This window comes from Pocillopora damicornis, chromosome 5, assembly GCF_964200805.1.
Source record: "Pocillopora damicornis chromosome 5, jaPocDami1.2, whole genome shotgun sequence".
Lineage (NCBI taxonomy): Eukaryota > Metazoa > Cnidaria > Anthozoa > Scleractinia > Pocilloporidae > Pocillopora > Pocillopora damicornis.
In genome coordinates, this window is record NC_142674.1 from 13,858,620 (window position 1) to 13,885,623 (window position 27,004).

General features: G+C 38.9%; 4 protein-coding genes and 1 pseudogene across 5 annotated transcripts in view; 1 reads left to right on the top strand and 4 right to left on the bottom strand.

Annotated features, from left to right (window-relative positions):
* LOC149045444 (uncharacterized) overlaps positions 1-27,004 on the bottom strand; it is a 224,896-nt gene that overhangs the window by 102,102 nt on the left and 95,790 nt on the right. The window lies entirely within an intron of this gene.
* The window catches only part of LOC149045455 (uncharacterized), a 153,220-nt pseudogene that overhangs the window by 24,406 nt on the left and 101,810 nt on the right, over positions 1-27,004 (top strand). The window lies entirely within an intron of this gene.
* Positions 1,810-2,909, bottom strand: LOC149045460 (uncharacterized). Its single transcript, XM_089207794.1, has 2 exons — positions 2,206-2,909; positions 1,810-2,033 (listed from the first exon to the last, which is right to left on the bottom strand). The coding sequence occupies exons 1-2, from the start codon at positions 2,888-2,890 to the stop codon at positions 1,810-1,812; spliced, it is 909 nt and encodes a 302-aa protein (XP_089063920.1). The 5' UTR covers positions 2,891-2,909.
* Positions 11,925-15,118, bottom strand: LOC149045461 (uncharacterized). The gene is made up of 2 exons (XM_089208200.1): positions 13,246-15,118; positions 11,925-13,150 (listed from the first exon to the last, which is right to left on the bottom strand). Exons 1-2 carry the CDS (start codon positions 14,616-14,618, stop codon positions 13,147-13,149), a joined length of 1,377 nt encoding a protein of 458 aa, XP_089064326.1. The 5' UTR covers positions 14,619-15,118; the 3' UTR covers positions 11,925-13,146.
* LOC149045462 (fibroblast growth factor receptor-like 1) lies at positions 23,497-25,078 on the bottom strand. Its single transcript, XM_089207795.1, has 3 exons — positions 25,012-25,078; positions 23,906-24,148; positions 23,497-23,795 (listed from the first exon to the last, which is right to left on the bottom strand). The coding sequence occupies exons 1-3, from the start codon at positions 25,076-25,078 to the stop codon at positions 23,497-23,499; spliced, it is 609 nt and encodes a 202-aa protein (XP_089063921.1).

A 27,004-nucleotide genomic window follows, 5' to 3' on the forward strand; every position in this document is an offset into this window, starting at 1 on the left:
GCTGTTTGAGAATATCTTCATTGTACCGACAGATGGGTTCTTCTCTGTTTCAAATCGCAAGGGAAATTCTTCAAATATTAAAAAAAAAACAATAGATAAATAAGGATAATAGTAAACAACGTGGACTAATTAAGCTTAGGTAAATTCTTGTGTCGATGATGTCGCCATATAATTACCTAGTAACAGTAGTCCTTGCATTGCTGAAAGATTTCTTTTCAGTTTATGGTGGAAGAATTTCCTGTTTAGCTAAAATGATTTTCTTTGTTAGCTGGTCAATGCCAAAACTGAGGCCCTCGCATTGTCAAACATATTTCTTGTCAATAGATGATAGTTAGCTTTACTGGCTTGACTAGAAAGTTATTGCTCACGGGCAACGAAAAGAAATTCGTAATCGCCATTATGCATATAGTGCAGACTTCTTACAGAGTGACCACAAATATCAGCGAAAACTTGTGCCAAGAATTTATTACCTATTGCAGTACAAATGATAATGGAGATTTGTTTTGTTTCTTTAAAGAAAAGCATGGTGAATTCCGTACAGGTACAGAGTTTCTGCATTCATGAAGGATTTCTGACTTATAATGAACTCCTGACTTTTGATAATTTGAGCATTTCATATACTTTGCCTGGATGATTATGTGATTAAAGTTAAAACTCAAAAGTTCCATTCATTTGTTCTTATTCTAACTTTTATTCATGTATTTGTTCTTTTTTGTTTCAACAAAGAAGTTTTCATCCACTGAAATCAGAAAAGCTGCAATTTTGTATGTTACCTTCTTGGCAACTGGACATGTTGCTACATTCTCTCAGCAGTGCTCCAGCCCCATCGCAGTGTTTCCCGCCATATGCTGGTTCTGGACTGGTGCATTCTCTCTGTCTGGTTTGTATACCACCAACTGGCTTGGTACAGATACTCCAGGAGTTCCACTCACTCCAGCCACCATCCACTTACAAAGTTTTAAACAAAAACATTTGATAAACTACCATAGAAGACATGTTTGGATCATTTACCCAAATAAAGTATGTAAGACAGTGGTGCAGTTTCTATTTCTACCTTTCTCTATAATTACTTCGAATGCTCAAGTTAACATTTTGTTACGGTAAACTCATCAATTTGGTATTTGGCGCGATGCCGAAGGGTTTGCTATGAACTTATCGAGACACGCTAGTAGTAGGGGAAAGGCCGGTTCTGGCTCATTTTTATTTTAGCTATTAATTTATGGCAAACATTCGATAAGTAGTACCTCTTTAAACAACATTATCAATATTTCACATGCATATACTATTAAATTATGGTGAACTTTCGAGAATTAGTACCTTTTTTAAACGATATTTACGTGCACGTATCATTAAATTCAGCTGTGACAAACCCGATTGCGTGACTGTGTGACTCAAGACTTGCGGTTTTATGCAAATTTCGATCAATTTGATGATGTAATCATAAGACGTCTCGCGTGTGAAAGGATGATCACGTTAAAGACAATAGAAACATTCCAGACATCCCTAACAACTGAAGACGCTGAAAAAAATTCTTCGGTTGTTAGGGACGTCTGGAATGCTTCTATTGTCTTGCACGTGATATTTTATTGTTTATAAAGTGCCACCACGTGTTTCTCGCAACACACATCACCGCGTGTAAAATACACGACAGACAAAATAATTTATTCACAACACGTTTCAACACGGTTCTGGCTCATTTTTATTTTAGCTATTACTTTATGGCAAACATTCGATAAGTACTACCTCTTTAAACAAAATTATCAATATTTCACGTGCATATACTATTAAATTATGGTGAACTTTCGAGAATTAGTACTCGATTGCGTGTGTGTTTATTTTGTCTGGTAGAATGACTCGCTTATCATCATTGGCAGATAATGCGACTTTATTGATCTCTTCCATGAAAATATCATGATTCCGACTTCGAAGGGTGTTCATTTTCCGATACTGTTTTCCACCACCAAACAGACATCTCTTATAATCATCGAAGCTGATGGTACTCTCCACTACTCCCTTTTTGACTCCCTTAAGGCCTATTTACACGGCACGACTTTGTCGCATGCGACAAGCTTACGACAGGCCTACGACATGACTTAAGATTCGTAAGCGAGTTGTAGGTTTGATTTACACGAAACAATTCGTGTCGTAAGCCTGTCGTAAGCTTGTCGCATGCGACAAAGTCGTACCGTGTAAATAGGCCCTTACACTTCTTCATCTCACCTCCTCCATCAAACATCCTGTAGCTATAAAGCTTTGCTCTCAAACCGACAAACTCCTCGATTATTTTTCCACCCGCCTCATCTTTGAACTTTCCAATAACTTTCTTGTTCACTTGCGGTAACCCAGAAGAATGATCTTTCGGAATGTTGCTTGTGTCAAACAGACAATCTACATCATCAATTATATCTTTGTAAAAATCTTCAGTCTGAATCTCATAGCAAAGACTGTCTGTATCAGTAAAAAGAAGCTTTGCTTGATCTCCATACTTGGATTTTATATAGTTGTAATGAAAGTCATACATCAAAACCTTGCTGAGATCGAGGATACACATTCCGAGATAGACAGGTTTGTTGAAATAAACCTCTGTCTTTCTCATCTCTATTGCACAGAGATTCTCAGAAAATATGGTACAATGTTTGAAGTTGGGTCTCTTTGCCAACATTTTCCCCTTCTCTTCTGAGTTGACAAGTCTGACATCAACCCGTTTCCGAATGTTTTCCATCGTCTTGCCGTAGACAGAGTTGTTCATAAGTTTGAAAAAGTCTTTCTCGAAATCGTTGTCAGCTTTGGTTCTCAACTCTGTATTGAGATCGATATATCTCTTCATCCACTCCCGCTCTTCAAACCTGATGATGCGACGAATCTTTCCAATCTCTATTCCAAGACTCATGTAAAGCTTCAAAGTCTCATGATGGATTATGTATTTTTTCTTTTCATTCAAGGTGCAGAGCAGTTTTTTTACTTTCCCAACCAACAAGTTTTCAGGAGCGAGAGGATAGTCGTCAAAGTGATCTTTTAACTCTTCCTTGACTTCCAAATCGACTTCGAGAATGCGAGGAAAATTTTTCCACTCGTCAAAGTCTTTCTCATCAACCCATCTAAAACCATGTGTTGGTAGACTCTTACTCATCGCCCAACCGTAAAGGTTGTTTGCGTCAAGATATGTGATGAACTTTGAAGGTTCAGAGGGGTCAAACTTCTCACCCATGTATCTGTTGTTCGCTTTTGAGTACCTTGTTGGAATCATGGAAACCCCACCACGAATACCTTTTTCAAACATATGCAACATGTTCGGATCGCTCAACAACTCAAGCTTTATCTTTGTCATCTTGAGACATGCATCCCAAGCCAACCCAGGCGCGGTGTAGTACCAGCAGGGGTCGAGATCGTAGTTCTCTTTGCAAACCTTTCGAAAGTTTTCAAAAACATCACACAACAATAAAACATCACTTCGATTATAAAGATTGTGATAGTCTCGCATCGTCTTCATTCCGAAGGTTTTCCACACCCTCTGCGCATGCTCATACTCTTCTTTAGTTATTCCACTACCACTGAGAATAGAGAAGAAAGCTTCGATCGGTGGAAGTTCAGTTTCATCTAATTTATCGATAGAATCTAACCACTCGTAAGGATAGACACCCTTTCTCTTCAAAATATCAAGCTTCTCTCCATCAAAGTATTTTTTTGTATTCTCAAAAGAGTCACCCTTTTTGACGAGGTTGTTGACAAGCTTGGCAAGACTGGAAGCCATGAATTTGAAGCTGTCAATAAATCTCAACTCTCTCTTGACAACAACGTCTTTGTTTTCTTTCTCGCTGAAAAACTTGTCAACTTCAATGCTCTTTGTGAAGTTGATATATTTTTCTGTGTTGTTGGGAATGCAATTAATGTCACCTTCTGAAACACCGAGATTTCTGACAAAGAGATGTGCGTCATAGTTTGCCAAGTTGTGGAAGACAACAGGAGTGAATTTTGGTCGTCTAAATCTCGGGTTGCAAATATTATGTGCAGCTCCTCGAAATTTGCCGGTATAATGACAATGATCACGAACTTTTTCATCTCCCATCTCGAAAGCTCCTCCGCATAACCAACAACACTTTGCCTTTTCAAAGACCTCAACATCTTTGTTCGTGAAGATCATCTCTTTTGGGGGGTGGTTTTTGTATATTGCCTTAACCTCCTCTTCAAGCATGTCAACAAATATCTGCGCAACATCTTCATCCTCAGACTTTGCTGTATATTCAACCAGTTTCGAATGTCTGTCATCGAAAGAACATTTGACAAAGTAACAAAAACTCACCGGGATATGTTTCTGCTTCTTCTCGGTATAACAATTCATAGGATTCGGTTGAACGGTGTGTAAAGGTTTGATGATCGACTCAAAGTCAGCATAGATGACGAACGGCATATCCATCTTCTTGTGGTGGTTCTTGAAAGAGAGAAAAGTTTCATCTTTCGGCAGCTTCTCTCTCACAGCCTCATGATCTCGACAGAGTTCACTGTGTGTGTCAAGCAGTTTCTGAGTTCCGAAATAATTGAGGCATCTCTCACAGATAAACTTCTTATGTTCCTTTTTCGATATATCACTCGATACAAGCCTACTCAAATCTTTGATAAGACAGTAATGCTGTTTCTCACCATCACATAACAGAAGAAGATGAATACGAGGCTTGTTGCTCAAGGTGCTCACTCTCAAGGGTTTGAGTCCTCCTTCGTACATGTAAACGTTGACAGCAAGACCTGGATTCAAAATTTCGAAACGGTGAATATCCTTTATGGTGAGTGGAAACTTAAACCCACCCCAATCCAATCTCTTTGCCTGCTCTCTCAAAATTTTTGTCACACGCTCAGCATTTTTCACAACAGGATTCAAAGCTCTTGTAACACACCATTTGAAACATTCGTCATCTTCATTCTTTATGTTTATGATAGCCTTTTTTCTCGCAAGATTATTTGGTAGCTTAATGTATGATGAACCATTCAAAGGAATGTATTTCACCGTATGCAAATCTAAACCCTCAATCGAATGGAGAACCCATCCACTTCCCGAGCGTGTAAACTTAGCCATACTCTCCATCATTTTGTCAACACCTCTCTGATAAATATCTTCTCTATCGGTCTCTTCAAATACAATCTCTACGAAAGATTTAAAATATACAAGCTTTACCGTAGTCTCACCTGTCGCAATGTTTGTCTTTGACATGTTACACCTCAGAACGAACTCTATCTTGATATTCTTCTGCGTTTGCAGAAAGTTGATAACAATCGGTTTCACAGCCTGAAGAAATCCCAACACCCCATAACCTTTCACCCCATCAATCGTATATTTTTTTGTAAATTGTTTCAATGCAGACTTGCTCTCAACAAGTGTGAAACTGGACTTATCTCTTTTCTTGTAGAGTTCAGCAATATGTGCTTTGAAATCTTTCAATTTGTCATCAACAACTCTTGACGCATCCACCTCTTTCAACCACTGCCCCCAATCTTCTACCACTCTCTTCTCATCATCAACAGCTTTCTCAATCTTCTTTACGAGTGCTGGCTTCGCTGGACTCAAGATTTTCTGAGATTTTGGTATCTCATGTGTAGGAATAGGAGCATCGAGTAAATTTACTCCCGATAGTGTTGATTGATTTATGAATTCAATAAGCTCTGCTTTTCGAAGCTTTGAATATCCACGAAGACCTCTCTCTTTTGCAATCTGACGAAGTTGTACAACAGTATTTCTCTCCATCTTATTATTATTGATTTATTTTTTTAAATCTGTTTTTTTAAATTTTTCATCACTTGTTTAAGTGATGAAGACATGTTTTAATCTTTACACTTCTTTAATGTATAACTTTCAAATCTGAGCTTGTATTTTATCCCATCAAGAACTATTCTGCTTTTTGTCTCTTCTTTTTTTGAGAAGCATTTATTACCAATTTTTCCAGAATTCACGTTGAAGTGTTTTGCAGCAGCATATATTGAGGGAAAAACAAGTTCTTCTCCTTCTGTATCAACAGGTTGAAGTGTTACTTTTTTCTTCACACCTGTGTATTTTGCACGAGGGGGAGGAGGGTTTCTAATTAGCTCAATCAAGCCTTTTTTAGTGAGTCCATAACGAACTTGCAAACCCATCTCTTTCACTCTTTCCAAGAGTGCAGGCTTTGAAAATGAGTCAAGATCATCTATCTTTGGAGGAGGATTTTTAATTAACTCAATCAATTGTTTTTTTTTGAGTTTATAACAACCTTTCAAACCCATCTCTTTCGCTCTTTCCATGAGTGCAGGCTTTGAAAAAAACTCAAGGTCATCCATCTTATTATTATCAAACATTCCTTTAAAGCTTTTTTCTTTTCAATTTTTTTTATTTTTTTCATAACCCTTGAAGTTCACTCTCATCAATCCATGAGTTGAATTTTTCTGGATAACCACTCCACTTTACGAGAGCTTTCCCTTTGCTCTTTCGAATAACCTTCTCAATTCGAAAAACATCTTGCTTTGCTCTCAACATCTCTTGTTCATAAAAAGTGCCTTTGATCTCTTCCCCAAGCAGATCCTTCAACTTGTAAGTGATCGGGTTAGAATATTGAACCTCGTCAACAACGAAAATCTCCTCTGTCCAATTCGGGGTGAATCCTTTGTCGAACACTTTTCGTTTGAATTTGGTGATGCGAACATGATCACCAACAGTAAATTTTGGCTCAATTTTGACTTGTCTCAAATCACCAAAGAGATTCATAAAAACTTCATCCTCATTCTTTTTCTTGGAAGCCTCAACAGGTGACATCTTAATCGATCTATGTTTTCGATTGTTGTACTTCTCGACAATGTTTGGCAGAATGTCGAGATACTGTGTGTTGTTCTGAATGGTAAACTGCTTCCACATCTCGGTTTTGATCGTACGATTCCACCTCTCACAGACAGATGATTTCTCTTCATTCTCTGTCGAGTACATCTCAACACCTTTGCTCTTTATCAAGTTTTTGACATGACTGTTGTAATACTCTGACCCTTTATCAACCCAGAGCCTCTTCGGTACCCGCCCCTCTGTAAATATCTTCTTAAACCCATCAGCCACACTCTCACCCTTTTTATTCTTCAACGGAACAATCCAACCGTATTTACTGAAGACATCCAAAACCATCAGCAGATAACGATAACCTTTATTCCACTTTGCAAATTTTTGCATCTCGACGAGATCAGAGCACCATATCTCATCAATTCCCTTAACATTAACCTGTCGTTTTCTAAAGTTTCGTCTCACCGGTCTGTGCAACTCATCTGCTAATTCTTCTTGCCACCACTTGCCACTTTGGCTACTTTTTTTGAGCTTTTTTTCCCCAACCCCAGGCCAAGCTTTTGCTTTGTGTTGATAATGTTTCTCGCAGCCCAATGACCCCACTGCCTGTCGGAGAATGGTATCTCATCGAGAGCTTTGACCATCTTTCTATCAGCCGCATTCTTACACTTCTTCGGATTAGTGCTGTTTGCACAGACACTATAATCAACATCATGTTGCATAGAGACAGCGTCGGTCGGACCTGTGGGTGGGTCATAGATCTCCAAAATCTCTCCTGTCGTTGGATCGTATCGAACCTGATTTTCAAGGGGGTTGTACGGCCCTGTATACTTGTGCCCTGGAAGAGTCCAACCACCGTCCGGTTTTGGCAGTTTTCCGATAGCTTTGTGAATATCGATAAATCCTCCTGGCATTCCACCACTGATAAACCTTACCTTTGTACTACCACACTCTGCACACGTCGATTTGATCATTGGGCGTCCGTTTTTTGCAATCTCCCGTCTTTCACTCCCAGGTACGGAATGGGTCTTTTTTCTCTGTTTGACACAATAAGTCTTCATCTTTTGAATAAATTCAATTTAAATTTGCTAAATTTTTTCATTGAAATTTTTCATGCATGTTTCTTTTATTTTGTCAAGAAAAAGAAAGTCAAAAGGTTTAAGTTTTGAGAACAGATTTGGTTCAAAGCTATTCTCACTAGCGATTAAACTTCGATGACGAGTCATTGTAGGTTTGTACACAATCAGATGAGAACAGTTCAATCTGATGTCGACAGGAGTCTTGTGATATGATTGACTCAGATACACCGGTGAGATCAAATGATGTCTTCCATCAATAAAATGCTTCAAGATCTTTTTCTGTACGTCATTTGATGAAGCCATAAGATCGTCAAAAATCACAACCTTTCTGTTCCCACTTTGATACTCTGTTGTGTCAAGAATTTCATCAGGGTTCATCACATGCAAAATCTCATACCCAAGTTTCTGTGAGTGTTGATGCATAATCTTTTGAAGATCTTGTATCAACTCTTGATGAGTGTTTGGTGTGTAGAGGTAAATCTCATCGTAAATGACAAGCGGTTCTCTCAACATATACATTAGGGTGTTTGTCTTTCCACTTCCACTCGGACCAGCTATCAACATCCTATACTCTTCATCAAGAAAGTCAACACCAGGTACTCTTCTCTTTCGGTTTACGTTTGAAGAATGTGTATTTAATTTTGGAATTTTAACCATTTACTAATAGTTACACAAAGAAATTAATTGATAAAAATGTAAAAACAAAAAGGAACACTTATCTCAAAAGATAAGTGTTAAAGTTGCAAAAGCAAAAAGAACACTTATCTCAAAAGATAAGTGACAAAGTTGCAAAAGCAAAAAGAACATTTATCTCAAAAGATAAGTGTTAAAATTGCAAAAGCAAAAAGAACGTTTATCTCAAAAAAGATTTAAAAAAATGTTTTAAAGAAATGATGATAATATTTAAGAATGCAACTCACAAGTCTCAATAAGCTTACCAAAAAGAATGTCATCTTCCACGATGCTGTTGTTAACAAATATGGTAATAAAAGTATCAAGATTGAGGTAAATACTCCTGGAAGGAACCGAGGACGAGGACCGTTGGTGATTGAATCTCCTCTCCTCTTCTCTTTCGGTGTGCAAAAGAGTGTGGATGAAGTTGAAAATCTCAACGGTTACTCAATACCCACCTGCCTCTGGAGTGAGTACAAAGAATCATCACAAAAAGAGTTTGACTTTTATGTTGGATTGAAAAAGATTGAAAAGCTGTGTTCTGAACATCTTGAGAAGGAGTGTGGAATTGAAACTGCAGAAATGTTGAAACTCCCTTTGATTGAGACAGATGAAAGACCACCCATTCTTTATTCAAAGCTCATCTTCTCCAAGAAGGCGCAGAAGATACACACACTTTTCCACTCAAGAGTGAATGATAAAGTGAATCCACTTGATTATCTTGATCAATATTGCAAAGTGAAGATGTCGTTGATGATCTAGTCGATCTATATTAGTGATAAAACTGTAACGTTACAGATCAAGGTGAATGACATCTTTGTCAAACCACTTATAGAGAGGCAAGTTTTGGTTACCATTTCCCCATCTGATGATGAAGAAGATGAAGAAGAAGACTGAAGATAAGACAAAATCTGTTTTCCTCTTTCAAAACGAAAGAGGAAAGTATTAATAATATTAATATTAATTATTAATATTTGACTTGTCTTCAAAACGTGTTGTGTACTGCTTAAGTACTTTACTCGATTGAAAGATTGGACATAGATCTGTGATTGTATCATCGATGAGTTTCACCTCATTGAGAAACGAAAGAGTGTCGAACGGTCTTCCTCTCAGATAGGATCTCAGTTCGGTTAAGATCTTCTCATAGGTTGTAAAGGCAAATTTGCACATATCAATCTTTCTGTCAAACTTCTTCACATCGGTGTAGGTCTTCAGAAAGAGACCAGTACCTGTTATTGTAGCAAGCGGGATCGGATTCATAGTCAACCCTCCAACAATTGTCCCTATAACAATGAGTGAGGTGCTTCCCAAACTACAGAGAAGACTTTTTCGTTTGAATTCTATGAAGGTCTTCCTCGAACACCACCACTTTTTGTGATAGTATTTGTAAAGAGCTTTGAGCTTATCGATCTTATCTTTTCCGATTGAGTAATCGATATGGTTGAAGTTGAAAATGGTTGCGACAGTCATTTAAAAGTTTTTCATAAAAAATTTTCGTAAAAAATTATCAATCTTGTTTTGCAATCCCGATGTAGCTGAATCCCAATCCATCAAGTTTTGTATTATTATGGTCTGTCTCTATTTTTAGTGATGTATTTGCTTGGAAATAAAACATTACTGTGTTCATTGTTGTCTTCCACATGGAGGAAGTGTTTTCAAGTGGAAGTGTAAGACCGCCACTATTAGTATTTGTTGCCACAAATTCATTACCTAAAATGAACTTGAGATTTGATGCTTGTACACTTGCAAAACCATCGATGTATGTGATAAGATACAGACCAGCATTATTGACAATAAGTTTTGTTTTATCACTTGAATTCACCGTGAAATCAGCATTATCACTCTGTGAAACGTTGGTGTTATGTTGTGGTGTTCCATTCACATAAAACTCTACAGTTTTTAGATTATTATGTGCTAGGTTTCCTCTATACCAAATTTTTTTTGTTCTTGTATCAACATATTTCTTGGTTGTTGGGTTCTTATCCGTCGTTGGTTCATTACTCAAAACTGTTTCCGGGTAAAGGTTAAGTTTACCATTTTCCAAAGAGTACCATCGATCATAAACTTCAACCGGTATGTCGTTATGATAACCCTTTGTACCATAGAGTACCACCCAGACATCTAATTTTTGATCATATGCCTGACCTTGTTTGAATTTGAATACAAGATCCCACATCAAATAATTTGGTGTTGCACTACTCCATTTTGTTAGATGTACAAGAGTTCGAATGTGATTTGAAAATCGATTTGATCGTTGTGTTCTAATTGCCTCAACAGAACTTGCAGCAGTCACCTTGGCTGAGTTATAGTCAATTTTACTAGATTCCCACCACACTTCACAGACAACCGTGTATTCTGATTTTGCTGCAGCGTACATATTGACACCAAATCTGCTTGAATAATAACCTTTTGATGAATCAAGTGATAATTCAAAAGGTTTTACTTTCTTATTGAATTCATGGAAGTCTTTGGTAGTCATTGTTTTCCCAGCGATATCATCTTCATCACTAAATTGACTATCATTCATCATGTAATCCAGATCATTTTTCAACTTGGTACTGACACTATGAGATAATTGGTTGTTCACATGTGTGTCTACATATGTTTTATTACAAAGATCACTTCCACTTGTCGGTGCAGCTGAATTGATCGCTTTATAGTTTCCTAGGTTGAGATTACAAGTCATAGATTGAGAACCATTTCTTAAAATAACAGCATTTGAATCTGATTTTTTTACTATACTTGTGTTGAATGTTGTTGTGTCAACCTTTTTATTGAGTTCAGTGTTCAACTTATTCAAATTGATAACACTGGTTCCATTAGCTGGTTGATCTGAAATACCTGTTATCTGTCTGTCAAAATCATTAGCACCTATGAAATTTAAAGCTTTTTGAATACTGCCACCTTTTGTTCTGTCGAGATAGTTTGAAAGATTAAGAGCGTCTCCCTTTGGACCAGCAGGTCCTTGTGGGCCTGTATCTCCTTTTTGTCCTTGTGAACCTGTATCACCTTTTTGTCCTTGTGGACCTGTATCTCCCTTTGAACCTTGTAGGCCGGTATCCCCTTTTGGACCAGAAGGTCCTTGTGATCCGGTATCTCCTTTTGGGCCTGGTGGACCGGTATCACCCTTTTGTCCTTTTGGTCCTTGTGAACCGGTATCACCCTTTTGTCCTTTTGGCCCTTGTGGTCCTGCGTGACCCTTTTGTCCTTTTGGACCTGGTGGTCCTTCAGGTCCTTCTTTGCCTTTTTGCTTGTGAGCAATTTGATGATAACCGTCAGAGTAAGTCATTGTTTTATATAATATATCACAAAAATTTGTGATATATTTTTAATGATTTTTATACCTCTGAGATATTTTTTGATAAAACGTTCGTTCGAAAAGGTGTCACTGTATGATAGTGGTTCTGTCACTTCGTTGAAGACAGAATACAAACTTTGATGAGCGAGATGTGGTTTCATCCTTCGACTTGTTTCATTCAAAAAGAAGAGGCAATAGTAACCACACAAGACACTTGTAAACTCTTGATAATGTGTGCTGTTGAATGTGTAACCAACTCGATGTTTTTCGCAAAGCATCAACACCTCTTGTGGTGGAGCAAGACCGAAACTGTCAAAGTACAAGATGAGATCAGAACCGAAGAACATCGCCACCCAGTGTGAACCAGGCTCATCTGACTCGTTCAGATTGATAACAAAAGAGTGTCGTGGGATGCAATCTTTTATTTGATCCCTGGATATCACCCCACCGAAGTTTGGAATCTTGAGATACTCAACCCAGTTTTGAATGTCAAAGTTTGTGATTGGTATATTGTTAAAGGGTGGTCTTTTCACAATATGTTTCCGAGGATTGGTATTCCGTTGAAGGGAGAGTTTTTTCCCAGCAACAGACCTTGTCCTTTCTGCTTTTTTTCCCCTTTTTTCCCCCCTCTTCCGATTATTGGTACAGGAGCATCCATCATAGTCGGTGGAAACCAAACTGGTCTGTTTTGCAATCCCATGCCAGTCGTACCTGGAGCATACCCATTCATATGCATGCCTCTTCCGGTTCCACTTCCAGTCAACGCTCTTAGAAGTATTGGCACACCGATTGAAGCGAGAAGAGTGCCGAGAAAACCACCACTTTGTCTCTTTGTTGGTTTTATTTTCAAATCATTACCACTCTCAAGAGCAATTGCAATGTCTCGTTTCTGCTTTTCGGAGAGACGGTTTCCAAAAGGTAAAAGCTGTGGAATCTTTTAATGTGGAATAATCATACCACCTGACTGACCAGCACCGAGAATCTTGTCAGTAGCGAAATTGCCCAGACTTGAGAGTGCTCCTGTCGCCAATCCTGGGAGAGCCTTTGTGGCGAGGTTTATTGCTTTTGGTAAAAGCTTTGTGCCAATATTCAGGAGTGAAGAGAAGAGGCTGCCACCTTTTTGTGCAATCTTTGTTATCTGCGTCTTGCTGATTTTTAGGTCCACTCCTTTTCCAACCCCTTTTGCTTTATGGATCTTCTTTATTTGTGTCTGTGTCAACATCATCTCATCAGAACCAGTCAGTTCGTTGTGTGAAAGACGTAGAGTGATGGGTGATTTTTCTTTGAAAGCCTTGGCAAGTTTCATTCTCTGATTATCTGAAAGTGTTACACCATATGCAATGTAATGAGTCGTCATCTTTTTATTATGCGTATCACATAATAAAAATAAAAAAAAGACAAAGTCAACTTACTTCCTGATGAGTGCTTTTCCACCCATAACTTCAACACTGATTTCCTCCTCATGGAGAATCAATGCATAGATGTGATAGTCTGCGTTGGGAGTGTCGTTGAGACTGTACTCGAAATCTAGACCTGTTGTGAATTTTTGAATATCTTCTTCTTTTCGTGTCAGATCAAAGTAAAGTATTCCATAGAGATCTTGAAACCGTTTCAAATCAATTGTTGAACCGAACAGATTATTATCTACAAACTTTACATAGTCTAGAAGATCTCTCCATGCTCTTGTCTGCTCGCTGCTTGGATCAAGCTGTTGATCAGGATACTTTTCACCATTCTGTAGTTGAAGTTGAGCCTTTGTAAAGTACCTCGCATTTGCGATGTTAAACGTGTTGAACACAAACATATTCTGTTCCTGATCGCTAAGCTTGGCTCCATTCAAAACCCAAATAAAAACATGTTTCGGTCTTTCGACAGCCCTTGTAATTCTAAATGTTCCATTTTTCTGTCGAAGTGGACCTGAATCGACAATTTGTTCTTTCAGATAAGACCATCTGTACGGTTTGAGAAACTTTTCTATATATGTCTTCTCTCCAAGATCATTCAATTTAATGAACGGTACCCACAAACGAAATTTTGTTACGATGTATCTACCAGCCGCAGCAGCATTTGCTCTGAACAACACATTTGCGTCATCTTCAAGTCTTACCTCAATATTAACCTTTGCATTGGGTGGAATGCGCTCTTCCAAAGAGTCAAAGAAGCCAAATCGGTTGAGTGGTAGATGGATGTTGTTCTCTGTACCTGCGGTGAGAAGAGTCTTTCTTTTTGTAAACCCTTTATTGTAATTAGTGTTGTCTGTTGGTGTTACCTGTTGCGCATTCCCATCAAGAGCAAGCGTTGTATACTTTTGCATGACTGCGCCGGTGGCTGTGTCGGGGTAGTAAAATTGACGAGGACCTACTCTTTTCGAATGCTCTTCTGAAAACTCGGTGAGATTCTTTACATTGGTAACATGATTTGCATTTGATAAATCGAGAACTCTCGCACTCTCAAAATTAGCTTTGATGTCATTTATCAGACCAAAACCACCATTGATTGTTGCTGCTGCATCAGCTGCAGCGAAGGTTGTGTTGTCCATCTTTGTGATTTTAAAATCCATTTCAAAATAAGCATTGTACCAGTCAGCAACAGTGTCTGATGATGTTATTGCGTCAACAGTAAACTTGTATGCATCCTTCTTTTGATATGTGTTATTCGCTGGCGCAGTTTGGAGTGGAGTATCAAGATCATATGAATAATATTCGTACCTCTTGGAAAGTTTTGCACTTCGTAAAGACAACATTTTGAAATTAGGAAGAGATTTTTTTTTATAAAAAAAGTTCATCAAAGTCGTCGAAGAGATCTTCTTTTTTACTTTTATTTGTTGGTGGTGAAAGTGTTGACCATTTTGACTTTGACTTTTTATCTTTCTGTAATTCCTTCATAAGCTGTTCTCCTTTGTCTTCTTTGTGTGATTGTAGGTTGACTTGAGGTTTGTCTGTTTTTGTGAACTTGTTGTAAATCTTTTCACCGATTAACTGTCCCGTCTTTTCACCGATTTGTTCTGCTCCTTTCTCAAACGCTTTCGTAGCTGCTTTTTTAGCTATCTCCTTTGCCGCTTTCCCTGTAAGCTTTTCGGCTACCTTCATTCCAACATTTTTGAGAGTGTCAAATATTCCTTCCCCCTCTTGAAGTGCTTGATCGTTATCGAGATTGTATAAGGTGTATTTTCCATTTGCATCTTTTTTCATTTGCTTTCGAACCATTTTATTTCAAGTGTATGAAATAAAATATCTGTTTATTTTATTTTATAAGAAGTGTTAATGAGACAGAAATTCCGTTGAGATCGATCGGTCTGTTCAGTGAATCAGTGATGTAGATTCGCAAATCTTGAATTTTGTCTGTATTTATTTTGTTGTATTTTTGCCTTTTTGGTTCTTGATGGAAAGGGTAAGAGAGTGGGAGATTATCAATGCTAAATCGAAACAACACATCTGATTCTTTACCACCGACAACACTGTTTGAGATGATGTTTGTGCGAATGTATATGTCATCGACAGATCTTGTTATGTCAGGCAAATTTTCACCATAGCTAGTTGATGTGACTATCTTTTTTGTAAAACCAATGAGATCAGCAAATATTCCGGTTTGCAAATCGACTTGAAAACCATTTTCTACCTCTATCAAAACTTTGAAAAGCGCTGGTATAAATCTTATTGTGATACCTGTCTTTGAATGTTTTGCTCCCTCGAGTACTCTCTGAACATAAGCGTTCAGTTCATCGTATGAAAAATTTCCATCTGGGAGGGTGATAGTGTGCCACGTGGTACCCGAATCGTGACTATATTTCAGTGTGTTATTTTCAAATCTTTTGCTCACATTGTACCAGCTGTATGACATCGCGATTTCATCGAGAGCAACAAAATAATCTCTGTTCGATTCAAACTTTATTACAGGATTAAATCGTGTTGTAAAGTCATGACTCGGTCCTTTATCTGAATTCAAAGAGCTGAGATATATTGGTGTATCCATCATGTAAAGTGTTTCTGAATATAGTCATTATATTGTTTTTTTCGAAATTTTATTTTTTTTGAGGAGATGATCTAATATTTCTATCGCTTCATTTCTCAACTGAATACTCGAATTACCGGCACTGATACTTCCTGTCAATTTAATGAGTCTGTCTTTCAAATCTTTGAAATCAGAAAATATAGTTCCTCCTGCCAGTTTGCTTTTTCCAGACGATTTATGAATAGGAATATTTGCGAGCTTGTTGAGATCTTTGAATATTTGTATTGCATTTGGTGAATAGTTTCCTTTGGGATTTTATCTCTTTGTCAACAGATCAACGATCCCTTTGTCACCCTGTCTTTCATAAACAACAACGCCAGTCGAAGGATCACTCGCTTCGACAACCATCTCTTTTCGCAATCTTAAGGGGTTTATCAAGAGACCACCGTACTGTCCTTTATCGATTTTGTAAGCATTTCGCTTCTTCTGTGTATATTTACGTTTTGAGTGACCCTTACCCTTTTGCGTGGCAAGAATATCCACGCCCTCCGCGAGCAGATTTATGCGGTTAATATATTTTTTCAGCATATCAATTTGACGCGTAGTATTTTCTATTGCATCTTTATTTTTTATCTTATTCTTCGAAAGACCGGCCTTGACATGTTTTGCTCTCGCAATTTGATCATTCACAGCAATTTCCAATCCATCAAGATCAAGTGTTTTATCAAGCAACTGATTGTATGCTTCATTCGGTGTGGGATAGTCGCTTGTTTGAATATAATCAAGTTCTTCTTGGGTAAACCCGGTCTGTGGATCGGGTATTTTAAATTTCGGTTTTGGTGGAGGTTCAAGAGCGATGGGAGACTCGGGTGGACTTTCAAAAGTGTCGAGCTCTCTCAGAAGAGATAGATCTTCAGTAAGAGCTTTTTGATTCTCATCCAATTTCTGAATTAATCTGTCTTGTTTCTCATCTATTGTCTCTTTGACCTGTTTAACCTCTTCTACAATAGGTTTGAATTGTTCTTCACGTTGGATAGCAAGACCTTGTTTAGCATCTTTATAATCTTGTATTTTTTTTCTGATTTCTAGCTTCTTTCGACGGTTTTCCAATCTCAGGTCAATGTTTTTTTTAAATGCCGCAATATCCATATTTATATTAGCAAGCATTATTTTTGAAACGTGTTGTGAATAAATTATTTTGTCTGTCCAGTATTTTACACGCGGTGATGTGTGTGTTGCGAGAAACACGTGGTGGCACTTTACAAACAATAAAATATCACGTGTAAGACAATAGAAACATTCCAGACATCCCTAACAACTTCAAAATTTTTTTCAGCGTCTTCAGTTGTTAGGGATGTCTGGAATGTTTCTATTGTCTTTGGTGGTGATCACGTGAAACACGTTACATGCGAGACGGACCTTCACGTCTTATGATTACATCATAGTTTCACGCGAGACGGCTTATGATTACATCATAGATTACATCATCAAATTGATCGAAATTTGCATAAAACCGCAAGTCTTGAGTCACACAGTCACGCAATCGGGTTTGTCACAGCTGAATTTAATGATACGTGCACGTAAATATCTTTTAAAAAAGGTACTAATTCTCGAAAGTTCACCATAATTTAATAGTATATGCACGTGAAATATTGATAATGTTGTTTAAAGAGGTACTACTTATCGAATGTTTGCCATAAATTAATAGCTAAAATAAAAATGAGCCAGAACCGGCCTTTCCCCTACTACTCACGCTTCTGAGAGCAAAAACATAACTCGAGAGTGGTATTGGTGAGGGCCAGTGGGTTGGGGTCCAAGCGAGCAAGATGAACGTGAAACACTGGGAAGGTGTCCGACATGGATGGGTTGACGGCTTCGTCTTGACATGGGTTCTGCATAGATCGTCTGCTAAATTCAAGAGAGAACCTTTTCTATACACAATAGTAAAATTGTAACGCTGTAGGAAAAGCAACATCTTTTGCAGACACTTAGGTGCTAAGGCGAGGTCCTTCTTGAAGATTGACTGAAAGAGTTGGTGGTCTGTATAGACTCTGTTGGATTTTCCTAAAAGCAATTCCTCGAATGTGTTGAGGGCTTCAACAATAGCCAGGAATAGCACTCTTCGGTAGTGATTAGGCCTTTTGCAGTACGCAATGGGTCGTAGAGAAGACTCGTCAAGGGCGCTGCTACTGTGTGGTTTGATGGTTTGTAAGAGGGCAGCTCCCTGGCCATAGTCTGAGGCGTCCACTTGAAGGATCAGTGGCGCAGTTACGTCAAAGTATGCCAGGCATGCTGCACAGGTGGCTAGGGCTTTTGCTGAATCAAAGGCTTCCTGGTGCCTTGTTGACCACAGTAATGGCATGTCCTCTTTGGTGAGGTTGTAATAAAGTTGGGTGACGCTGCTAAGTTCGGAACAGAATTTGGCCAGGTAATTAATATCCCGTAGGAATCGGCGCACTGCTTGCTTTTCGGTTGGAGTGGGCATGGTGATCATAGCTTTAACTGTGACAGGGTTGGGCTGGAGGCCATCTGTAGTGGTAACATGGCTCATGAAAGTGGCTTTGCAAATAAGGAATTTCATCTTGTTGACATTTACCTTGACATGACGTTGTTCAAATCCCTCAAGCACGGCGATAAGGCTGCGGTCGTGGTCGATTCTGGCTTCCATGTTATTGACGCTGCAGCCAGGGATTAAGATGCCGTGAGTAATACCGAAGCTTAGGAGGCCATCAAGCACCATACGAATTTGGCGCTGCCGTTCTTTTGATGCAGAGGATATGACTAAGGGTAGCCTAGTACATCTGTAGCAACCACATGGTGTGAACATTGTGGTAATCAGAGATGATCTTAAGGACAAGGGGATGGTTTGCCTCTTTACATCTATTCCTTCCATGCAGCTAGTGGATGTTTTCTTCCAAGGTGGAGATGCTGTACTTTGGACATCGAATGGCTTTATTGAGGGTCTAAGAAGGGTCTAAGCAGCTCCGTATTTTTCCCGGTTTGGCTGGGGGTGGTTTTGGCTCTCGGTTGAGATACCCTTACTAGCTGGCCAGTGGTTTCATACGCATCCAGGGCCGCTTTGATTGCATCCAGCTTTTAAATGGGTTCACATTGGATGGGGGCATGAGTGGGTTTGACATCTGGATCCAAGTAGAGATCGACGGGTAGGCTGAGGAAGCCCAAACCTTGAAAGAGTGAGGTTCAGTTCTTGGAAATGAGTTCCAGAGTTCAAGTCCTTAGTGTAGGCCAGACTCGCATTGACGTATCCGGGGGTGGTAAAGGGGGCCCAGCTGCTGATTCCTGATGGCTGTCAGGTTCAGTCAGCAGTGGTTGGGGAGGGTTACTTAAGGAGCATTTCCTTATGAATTCCGCATGCATAGTCAGGACATCAAGTGCTATGCTTGCCTCTGTACTGAGTAAGGCTGGTTGGTCAGTGAAAATGACTAGGAAGGTGAGGTTACTCGTGAATTTACCTTTACTGGCTTGGGGGGTAAGTTGGCCAATGGATCTGGTTGGTGGACTGTCATAGGGTGGAATCACAGTTTTGGATGGTAGAATCTTGGCCCAGGATATGCTGGAAAAGTAGCAGGATAGAAGAGTGTTGCAAGAGGCTGCGGAATTTATTTGGAAAAGAATTTGCACTCTGCAGTTTGAGACCGGTTCCTCCAAAAGAAGCCAGGCGAAATGGCCTTTGTCAGAGGGTGGGGCCGTTGTAGGGACGCCAGTGTTAGGGGATTACCCGCTTAAGAGGGTGAAGCAGTTCTAATAATGTATGCCTTCCACGGGAAGGGTGTAGGAGTGCTCTTCTTGTTCCACCAATCTCATGTATTCCCGTCTGGGACCCGGTGAGGTAGGTGTATGGGAGGCAGGTCTAGAGGCTCCGTTCTCTTTGGCAACCTGTTGACAGAAGCCTGCAAAGTGATCAGTTTTGTGACAACATCTGCAAGTGTGGCCTGAAGCTGGGCATATGTCGCGGTAGTGTTGCTGCATGCTGCCACATAAAAAGCAATATCTGTTAAGGAACGTTCCAGGTCTTGATCTTCCCGGAGGTTTTTTGACCAATTCGTGCGCTGTCGTGGAAGTGGGAGAGTGAACTTGTTCTTCTGTGGTGGAATTAGCCAAAAGCTTGTTTGTATGTTGTGCCGCCTCAATATAACTTGACTCACCACGAACGCCGGGGTGAAAGGGGGATCCTCCGGTTTCCGTTGGCCATCTCTGTAAAATACGTCTTTTCGGAAGCGACTGAAGGATTCATTGAGACCGAAGAGAAACTTACCCCTCATAAATTCTTGCGCGTTTACGCCAAACGATCGTCGCCCGACGGAAGTACGTATAACGGTTTCTTACGTTGAAATGGAGGTTTGGTAGCGGTCTTGCATCAAACTACATGCACCAGCGTAATGTTCTTTGATTTTTTGAAGCCAAACTCAGTGTTTTTCAGCATCATCGTTCGATATCTTAGAAGTGATTTCGATGTGCAAGGTGTCCCATTCAGTTGAAGGAATTGCTAACTCGAAGGGTCTCTTAGCGACGATGTAATGGTCCTCAATCTCGGTGATTCTGCTTTTAGCGGGGTTTCTGTAACCTTCGAGTAAACATTAATCATGAAATCTGGTCTCCCAGTAACGGTTATTGTCACGGTCTGGTCGCACGGCTTGTACATCGAGGATAGACTTTCCGTGCTTCGGCATAGTGCAATTGTGAAATGTTGGTGAAGGTTTGAGATGTTGCCGAAGAAGCTATTCAATGGTGCAGTTGTGTCTACGAGAAGCTGGCTCGCTGTAAAAAACGGTCCTGACACCATGTTAAGCAGTATACTTTTCTAGATTGAGGAAGCATAAGCACATGCGCAGCCATGATGAACTAATTTATTCACACCCCAAGCACGCGTTGATACGGGAACTTTTGAATGTGGTGTAATTATGTGCGAGTAATGAAACGGTAACATGACATATTCTCTGACCCTAAAAAATCTGGCTTTAACAGCGGAAGCAGAACAAAAAGCATAGGACACAAAGGGCGTAGACACACTTTAAAATATAGGCTTTGAGCCAAAGAAAAGGAGACAAATGAAACATTCCTAACATATCTCTCAAATTCATCCCAACACCCGTGACAAACGAATGTAAAATTAGACAACAACTCTTGCAAGATTTTGAATAATTTGCAATTTGCAAGACGAGTGCACCTCCAAAACATCTTTCACGGATAAAACAAAGAAGCACATCCGTTTCATATTAAATCCAACTGGATACCACCGGTTCAGCCTTCTATTGCCCATGAGAGCGACTAAGAAAATGTCAAAACACAACTTGCAGAGATTACTGTAACTAAGCCAAAAAATAAATTGTCACGCAATGAGGTTATGGCTTTAAAAGAGTTGAGAGACAATTCTGTTTTAAACCTCAAAAAAGCAAACAAAGGTACAACAGTCATCATGAATACAACTACAACTACAACCTTTCAGAGCGCTGATGGTGAAAAACACGCAGAAAAGGGTTAGTGAGATCATTGACCGAATGCGTCGGGGCAAACACATCGATGACATGACGAACAAATGGTTTTCACAAACTCCTAATCCGCTTAGAATACCAATATTCTATAAGCTCACGATAATACACATGCCTGTACTGGTCGGTAGACCTTTAATCTCAGGATGCGACGGCCCCATCGAAAAAAAATCATCTTTTGTGTAGACACTGCCCCAGACTATAGCGCAATTGCAACAATCCTATATGAAGGATGCCACTGCTTTTCTCAATTTCATAGAAAAAACAAAGGTAGGCAAAGATACTATTCTAGTGTCAATGAACGTTTCTAGCTTGTACACAAATATACCTCAAGAAGAAGGAACGAATATTCTATGTGAAGCATACGAAAAGCTCAACGACCATAACGCACCGATCCCAACGCATTACCTCAGGGAAATGCTTGGCTTAATCTTTCAAAGAAAATTTGTTTTAATTCAATGAGGAGAACTTCCCTGGCCCAAACGAAAATGGGCAATGTCATTTGCCAATATTTCCATGGCGAAAATTGAAACGAAATCAATCCAACAATGCGAAACCAGGCCAAGAGAATGAAAACATTACATTGATGACGTTTTTTCCCTTTGAGATTGAAACAGGGAAGAAGTAGATAGTTTATTAAACGAGCTAACTATTTCCACCCTGCAATCAAATTCACGGCCGAAATATCAGAGAACAAAACCACCTTCCTCGATACCACAGTGTTTAAAGGAGAGAGATTCGCCAAAAATCCAACTTGGACATCAAAACCCATTACAAGCCGACCGAGACCTTTCAATTTACGCACTTCGCCACGTGCCACCCACCAGGCGTAAAACATAGATTCATGGAAGGCCAAGCAATCAGATTGCTTTGAACAAATGTGCTCTCCGAAAGAAGTATCAGAAGAGTACCTTTTAAAATTCAAACAAAGCTTCAAAGCAAGAGGGTACCTAGAAAACATCATAGAAATGTCTCTGTCAAGGTCAACTTTGCTTCTAGGCAATCGGCTCTTACGTATACAGCTATTTTAATTTACGTTGTCGGATCAAAGCTTCAAGGGTACGGGACAACACCGATTACCGACAACCTCATCCACTTGAAACCCCAACATTTCTTTCATCCAAATGGCTCACCATCGGAGATCTTCGCTGTATGGACGAGGCATTGTTAATTTTGCTGATAATTAAGATCCCATATTCCCCTTCGGTCTTGTCTTCTAGGCTTGAGGCTTTGATCCGACAACGTAAATTGAAATAGCTGTACACAAAAGCCAAAAGGTTACAACGTACCACTCGGCAGTTAAAAATTTAAAACGAATATCGATGGAACATTGGATTCAGCCCTTGCTGGAAGCAATGTTTAAAAAACCTCTGATCATCTTGTACAGAAAGGGAAAATCACGCTCGTGAGAGCAAAAATATAATTTGAAGGCTATAGTGCGACGCGACCACAAAAGCCATATGGGGAGTCCGTGCTACTCTGTTCTCACCTTTATTCTCGGCCTTAGAAAACCTCGAGTGACATGATTTGGGCGCTGCTCAGTAATCAAAATAAAAATTTCAGCATAAATATGAAACCCAACGTTAAAATGAGAAAACAAAGTAGGCGTTATAGCTCTGCAGGAAGTCATGAATCTCAAGTGGAAACCTCGAAAAACATTTCAAAAATGGTTTTCCATTGGCTCATACAGTGAAAAAATGAGCATATTCCTGTTAGGATGCAGCGAAAGCGAAATATAAAGCTTAAAACGGCGCGACCAGTCAGTTAAACTAAATTTTATAAATAGAAAACTTGATAAATGTTAAGAAAATAACATTTTTCTCGTTTTTGTCGCGGCATTCTAAGTGTCCTCCTCTATTCCATTAAATCAAAGGCTTTCGATAACTTAAAATCTGGGATATCGTCTAGTATGGCTCTATTTCGCAGGGAAGCAAAATTTTAAAGTTTTTCTATGGCTTTACCGTGATAATAGTCGATAGTGTTTTGACCAATCAGAATCTACGTTTTCTCTAAGTTCTGTTTAATGTTTAATTTACCGGTTAATCTAAACTCGTTTTTTAAATGTCATCAAAGCATCATTAAAATATTTTTTTATCCTTAATCAACTTTCTCTTTTGTGTGGTTTGAACTCGTAGATCTGGTTTGCAATATGAGAATCGTCTTCACCTTTGAATTTTTGTACTAACGAAATTGAACATTTGTTCAAATCATGAACCATAACTCTTTTTCCTTTATATGAATAAGAACTGTACCTCCTTTCACTTCAATCCAAAAGGTTGATTTCTTGCTTCGAGTGGGGTTTTTAGCGCTACATGTGTATTCGCCAGAGTCTTCAAACCTCGCTTGAGGAATCGTGAGAGTGTTCTTTTTGCCGCGATTCATCCCATCCTTAGTCCAGAGTATCTCAGGTGTGGGGAATCCGCTTAAAGAGCAATTGAACTGAAGAGGTGAATTGTATGTAACCGACTGATTGATGAGCTGAGGATTAATTTCAGGAGGACCTGGCCATGGAATTAAGAAGCAAAATTCAAAAAAGGTGAAATAAGAGAAAAAAAAAAGAACAGAAAATGAAAAGAGTAACCGGAAGAGAAAAAGTAAAATTAACATTTACCTGTAACTGTAACCTGAAAAGCTGCTTCACGTTTCCCTTCACTGTTCTTAGCGCTGCATGTATATTGACCAGCGTCTCCATAAGTCACTTGTTTAATGGTGAGCTTGTTCGTGGTATTAAGTAGCTTTCCATCTCTTGTCCAATTCACCTCTGGTTGAGGAAAACCCCTCACAAGACAATCCGCTTGAAGGGTTGAATTAAGTTTGACAGACTTCTCTCGCCGAGAATTAATTTCAGGAGGACCTTTATTTTTGAAAAGGAAAGTAATGATTAATGTATAACTAATGCCCCATTCCCTCCCTTCTCCTTTCTTTTAACCGTCGCTCACTCCCTTCGTAAAAGTTTCTTCTCATCCCCAACTCCCTAATGTTGTAAAAATAAAAAATGGCAGCAATAAGAAAATACTAAGAGCACTAAGCATTCGCTCGCCAAAATCGCGCCTACTGTGCAGCAGGTGCAATGGTGATCTTTTCGTTTTACGACTAAACAAAATTTCCTTCGTTTTGCGAGAGAAATTATAAATATAGCATCTAATCGGAAATAATAAAACTCCGGCAAAAAAGTGTTCTTTTGAAGAGTGAGGTATTTAATAAAAGGGCAGTTGAGGAACATTTTACAATTTCTAAAACAGGAAATTAGTTCAGTCTTTTACTTTATCCTCATGGATGAAACCACTTACATTTACAAGGCCGTGATTCCCGAGTTCTGGAACAGTTGAATTCTAGAAGTAAGGTTATTTATAAAATTTTTTAAAAGTTATGATGATGGGGTCTAAGTCAGCCTTTTTTTAATACAGAGAAACCACTTATTTAGGAGAAGTACTGAACTTTCCGCCAAATTGTCCACCTAGGGAATAGAGAAACTGACAAACAATGCATTTTTTCAATGCAACTTAAACCTACATGTTTGGTTATCAATCCATTGGCCAAGGTGTAATGCCCATGACCTTAAATGCAGTCTATTTTGCCATCAATACCCAAGAATTCTTCCATTTCAATAAAAGCTTATTAATGTGCATGCAGTCTCTTGAAACTGTAAAACAATAGTGAAAACCTACAAACACGCCTTTGAGTTACAAATACTGAAATTTTCGTCTTGTCACTTACCGACTCTTTGCCTGTACTGGCCGTGGCCGCACTCTTTGCAGCCTCCATTCCACGATGACCAGGCCATGCAACCTTTGAAAATGATACGTTGTGGGAAAAGAGTCATATGTGGAATCGCTTCCTTGTTTCATAAATCTGAAGCTTGCCATAAAGGATACTAAAATAAATACTTATTTTCGTTGATAACGTGAGTTCCTAAGGTCCAAGGAGGCTTCAAACTATAGCCTTCAAATTTAAAATTTCCCGATCTCGCCTCATTCGTGTGCTCCCAACATCATGCAGGAATTTTTCATTTATCCCGGGAAAATGCCAATTTTTTCTATTTCTCAAATAGATGGCTGTGCAAAAACATTTTAAAAAAACAAACTAGGATTTCAATATCGTCAGCTTTGAATTCTTAAATTTTGCTGTCAAAACTCCACCAGAAGATGGCTGAGGTCTGAGACACTGGAATTTAATCCTTGTAAAATTAAAAGTTTGTTTCTATGCTGGCCTATGCATACTGATATACTGATCCACAAAGAAACACTCTATCTTTCCTCCATTTTTGTTGGGAACTATTCGTTTGATCAACCATTTTTATCATGCCTGCTGATAATTAACAGTTAAAACATGCCAACTTACAATCTGTTAATAGTTAGGATGAGGATGTAAGGCGAACATGAAAAGAAAGTTTGCACATTTAATGAGTAAAAAAACACCTTAACCATGTATACACACCACAGGCTACACACACCATACTCGTCAAACATGTAATCAACTGAACATGCACTCACCCGCTTATAAATCCGGAAAAGATACCATGAAAGGGAAAAATAATTCAAACAAAGACATTTATTGATCTAATCATTTACTTATTTATTTTGAACTTAGCGCTTTGTTCGCTACGTTAATGCCCTCTGTTAAAGTAAATTATCAGATAACAGGTTTTGTAAATCAAACAGACAATGGGCTCCAACCAACATCAATGATATCTAATGATGATCTCACAAACGTCTTTCATTATAGGACCTTGGTAAAGGCAGGCAGACATCAATTACTGTCATTACATATTATGCTAACACAGCTACCCACAAAACTAACATCGTTTTCAATGAAAATATTTAAATAGTATCAGCGATCGCTAACGGTCATTGATATACACCTGCGGATTCCCTACCTCATAATAAGATTACCTCTTGTTGAGTTTATATTGACACACTGGAGTATACTTTAGTTACAGGAACGAACGATATTGATAGTTACCTTCAGGTTTTGCTAGGCAAAAAGGACGAGATAAGAAAAGATGTGCAGTTAATGATACAAATGGCATAGCTCAATTGCAGTGCCACATCTAAATTTCTAACTCTCTTCGTAGAAAGAATCGATTTCCAGTAATCTATTTTCTCATTTGAGGAGAGTATTAGCGTCTATTTCCCAGAGCAGGATCCGACATAAGACAATGTCTCCAAAAGATAAACGTTAAATTTTGTCAAAGAAAGGATGCATTTCTTAATTCAGTTTTAAATTGAAAAAGTATTCTCTTTTGGTAAATAAACGTTGGCGAAGCTAAATTTGTCTTGATTTTGTCCCGGAAAATGTAGGAAATGATCCTTTTCAAATCTCCAGACAGAGACTACGTCTATAAACTTTGCTCCTTTTTTCGGTTTATCAGCATGGTATAAGGGAAATGCATTATGTGTATATGTATGTTGTAGCTATTTCTACAACCAAACGAGGAAACTTACCCGCTAAGTTTTCAGCATTTAAGGGAAAGAGAAATAAGTGATTTTAGTTACATGTGTGGGAGGACCAACAAACTTTAAAATAAGCGGGTCAAGAGAACGGAAAATGAGGCGAAAATACACATTCAATAATCTCAAAACTATAAGCAATATATGATTTACAATTCCCATGGGTATTACCGGCTCCTTTGTGTTTAGATGTTTATTCATATCACAGCTAACCACAAGCCACGGGTCTAGTTTATCCGATACAAGGCCAAATAATGTCC

What these genes read in the sequence shown, in the direction of transcription:
- LOC149045461 (XM_089208200.1), bottom strand. Translation starts at nt 14,618, where the DNA reads ATGAACTTTTTTTATAAAAAAAAATCTCTTCCTAATTTCAAAATGTTG.
- LOC149045462 (XM_089207795.1), bottom strand. Translation starts at nt 25,078, where the DNA reads ATGGCCTGGTCATCGTGGAATGGAGGCTGCAAAGAGTGCGGCCACGGC. An exon ending in CCAGTACAGGCAAAGAGTCG is followed by an intron (nt 24,149 to 25,011) that starts GTAAGTGACAAG and finishes TCAAAAATAAAG; the next exon opens with GTCCTCCTGAAATTAATTCT. An exon ending in TTTTCAGGTTACAGTTACAG is followed by an intron (nt 23,796 to 23,905) that starts GTAAATGTTAAT and finishes TTCCATGGCCAG; the next exon opens with GTCCTCCTGAAATTAATCCT.
- LOC149045460 (XM_089207794.1), bottom strand. Translation starts at nt 2,890, where the DNA reads ATGAGTCTTGGAATAGAGATTGGAAAGATTCGTCGCATCATCAGGTTT. An exon ending in AGGAGGTGAGATGAAGAAGT is followed by an intron (nt 2,034 to 2,205) that starts GTAAGGGCCTAT and finishes CCGTGTAAATAG; the next exon opens with GCCTTAAGGGAGTCAAAAAG.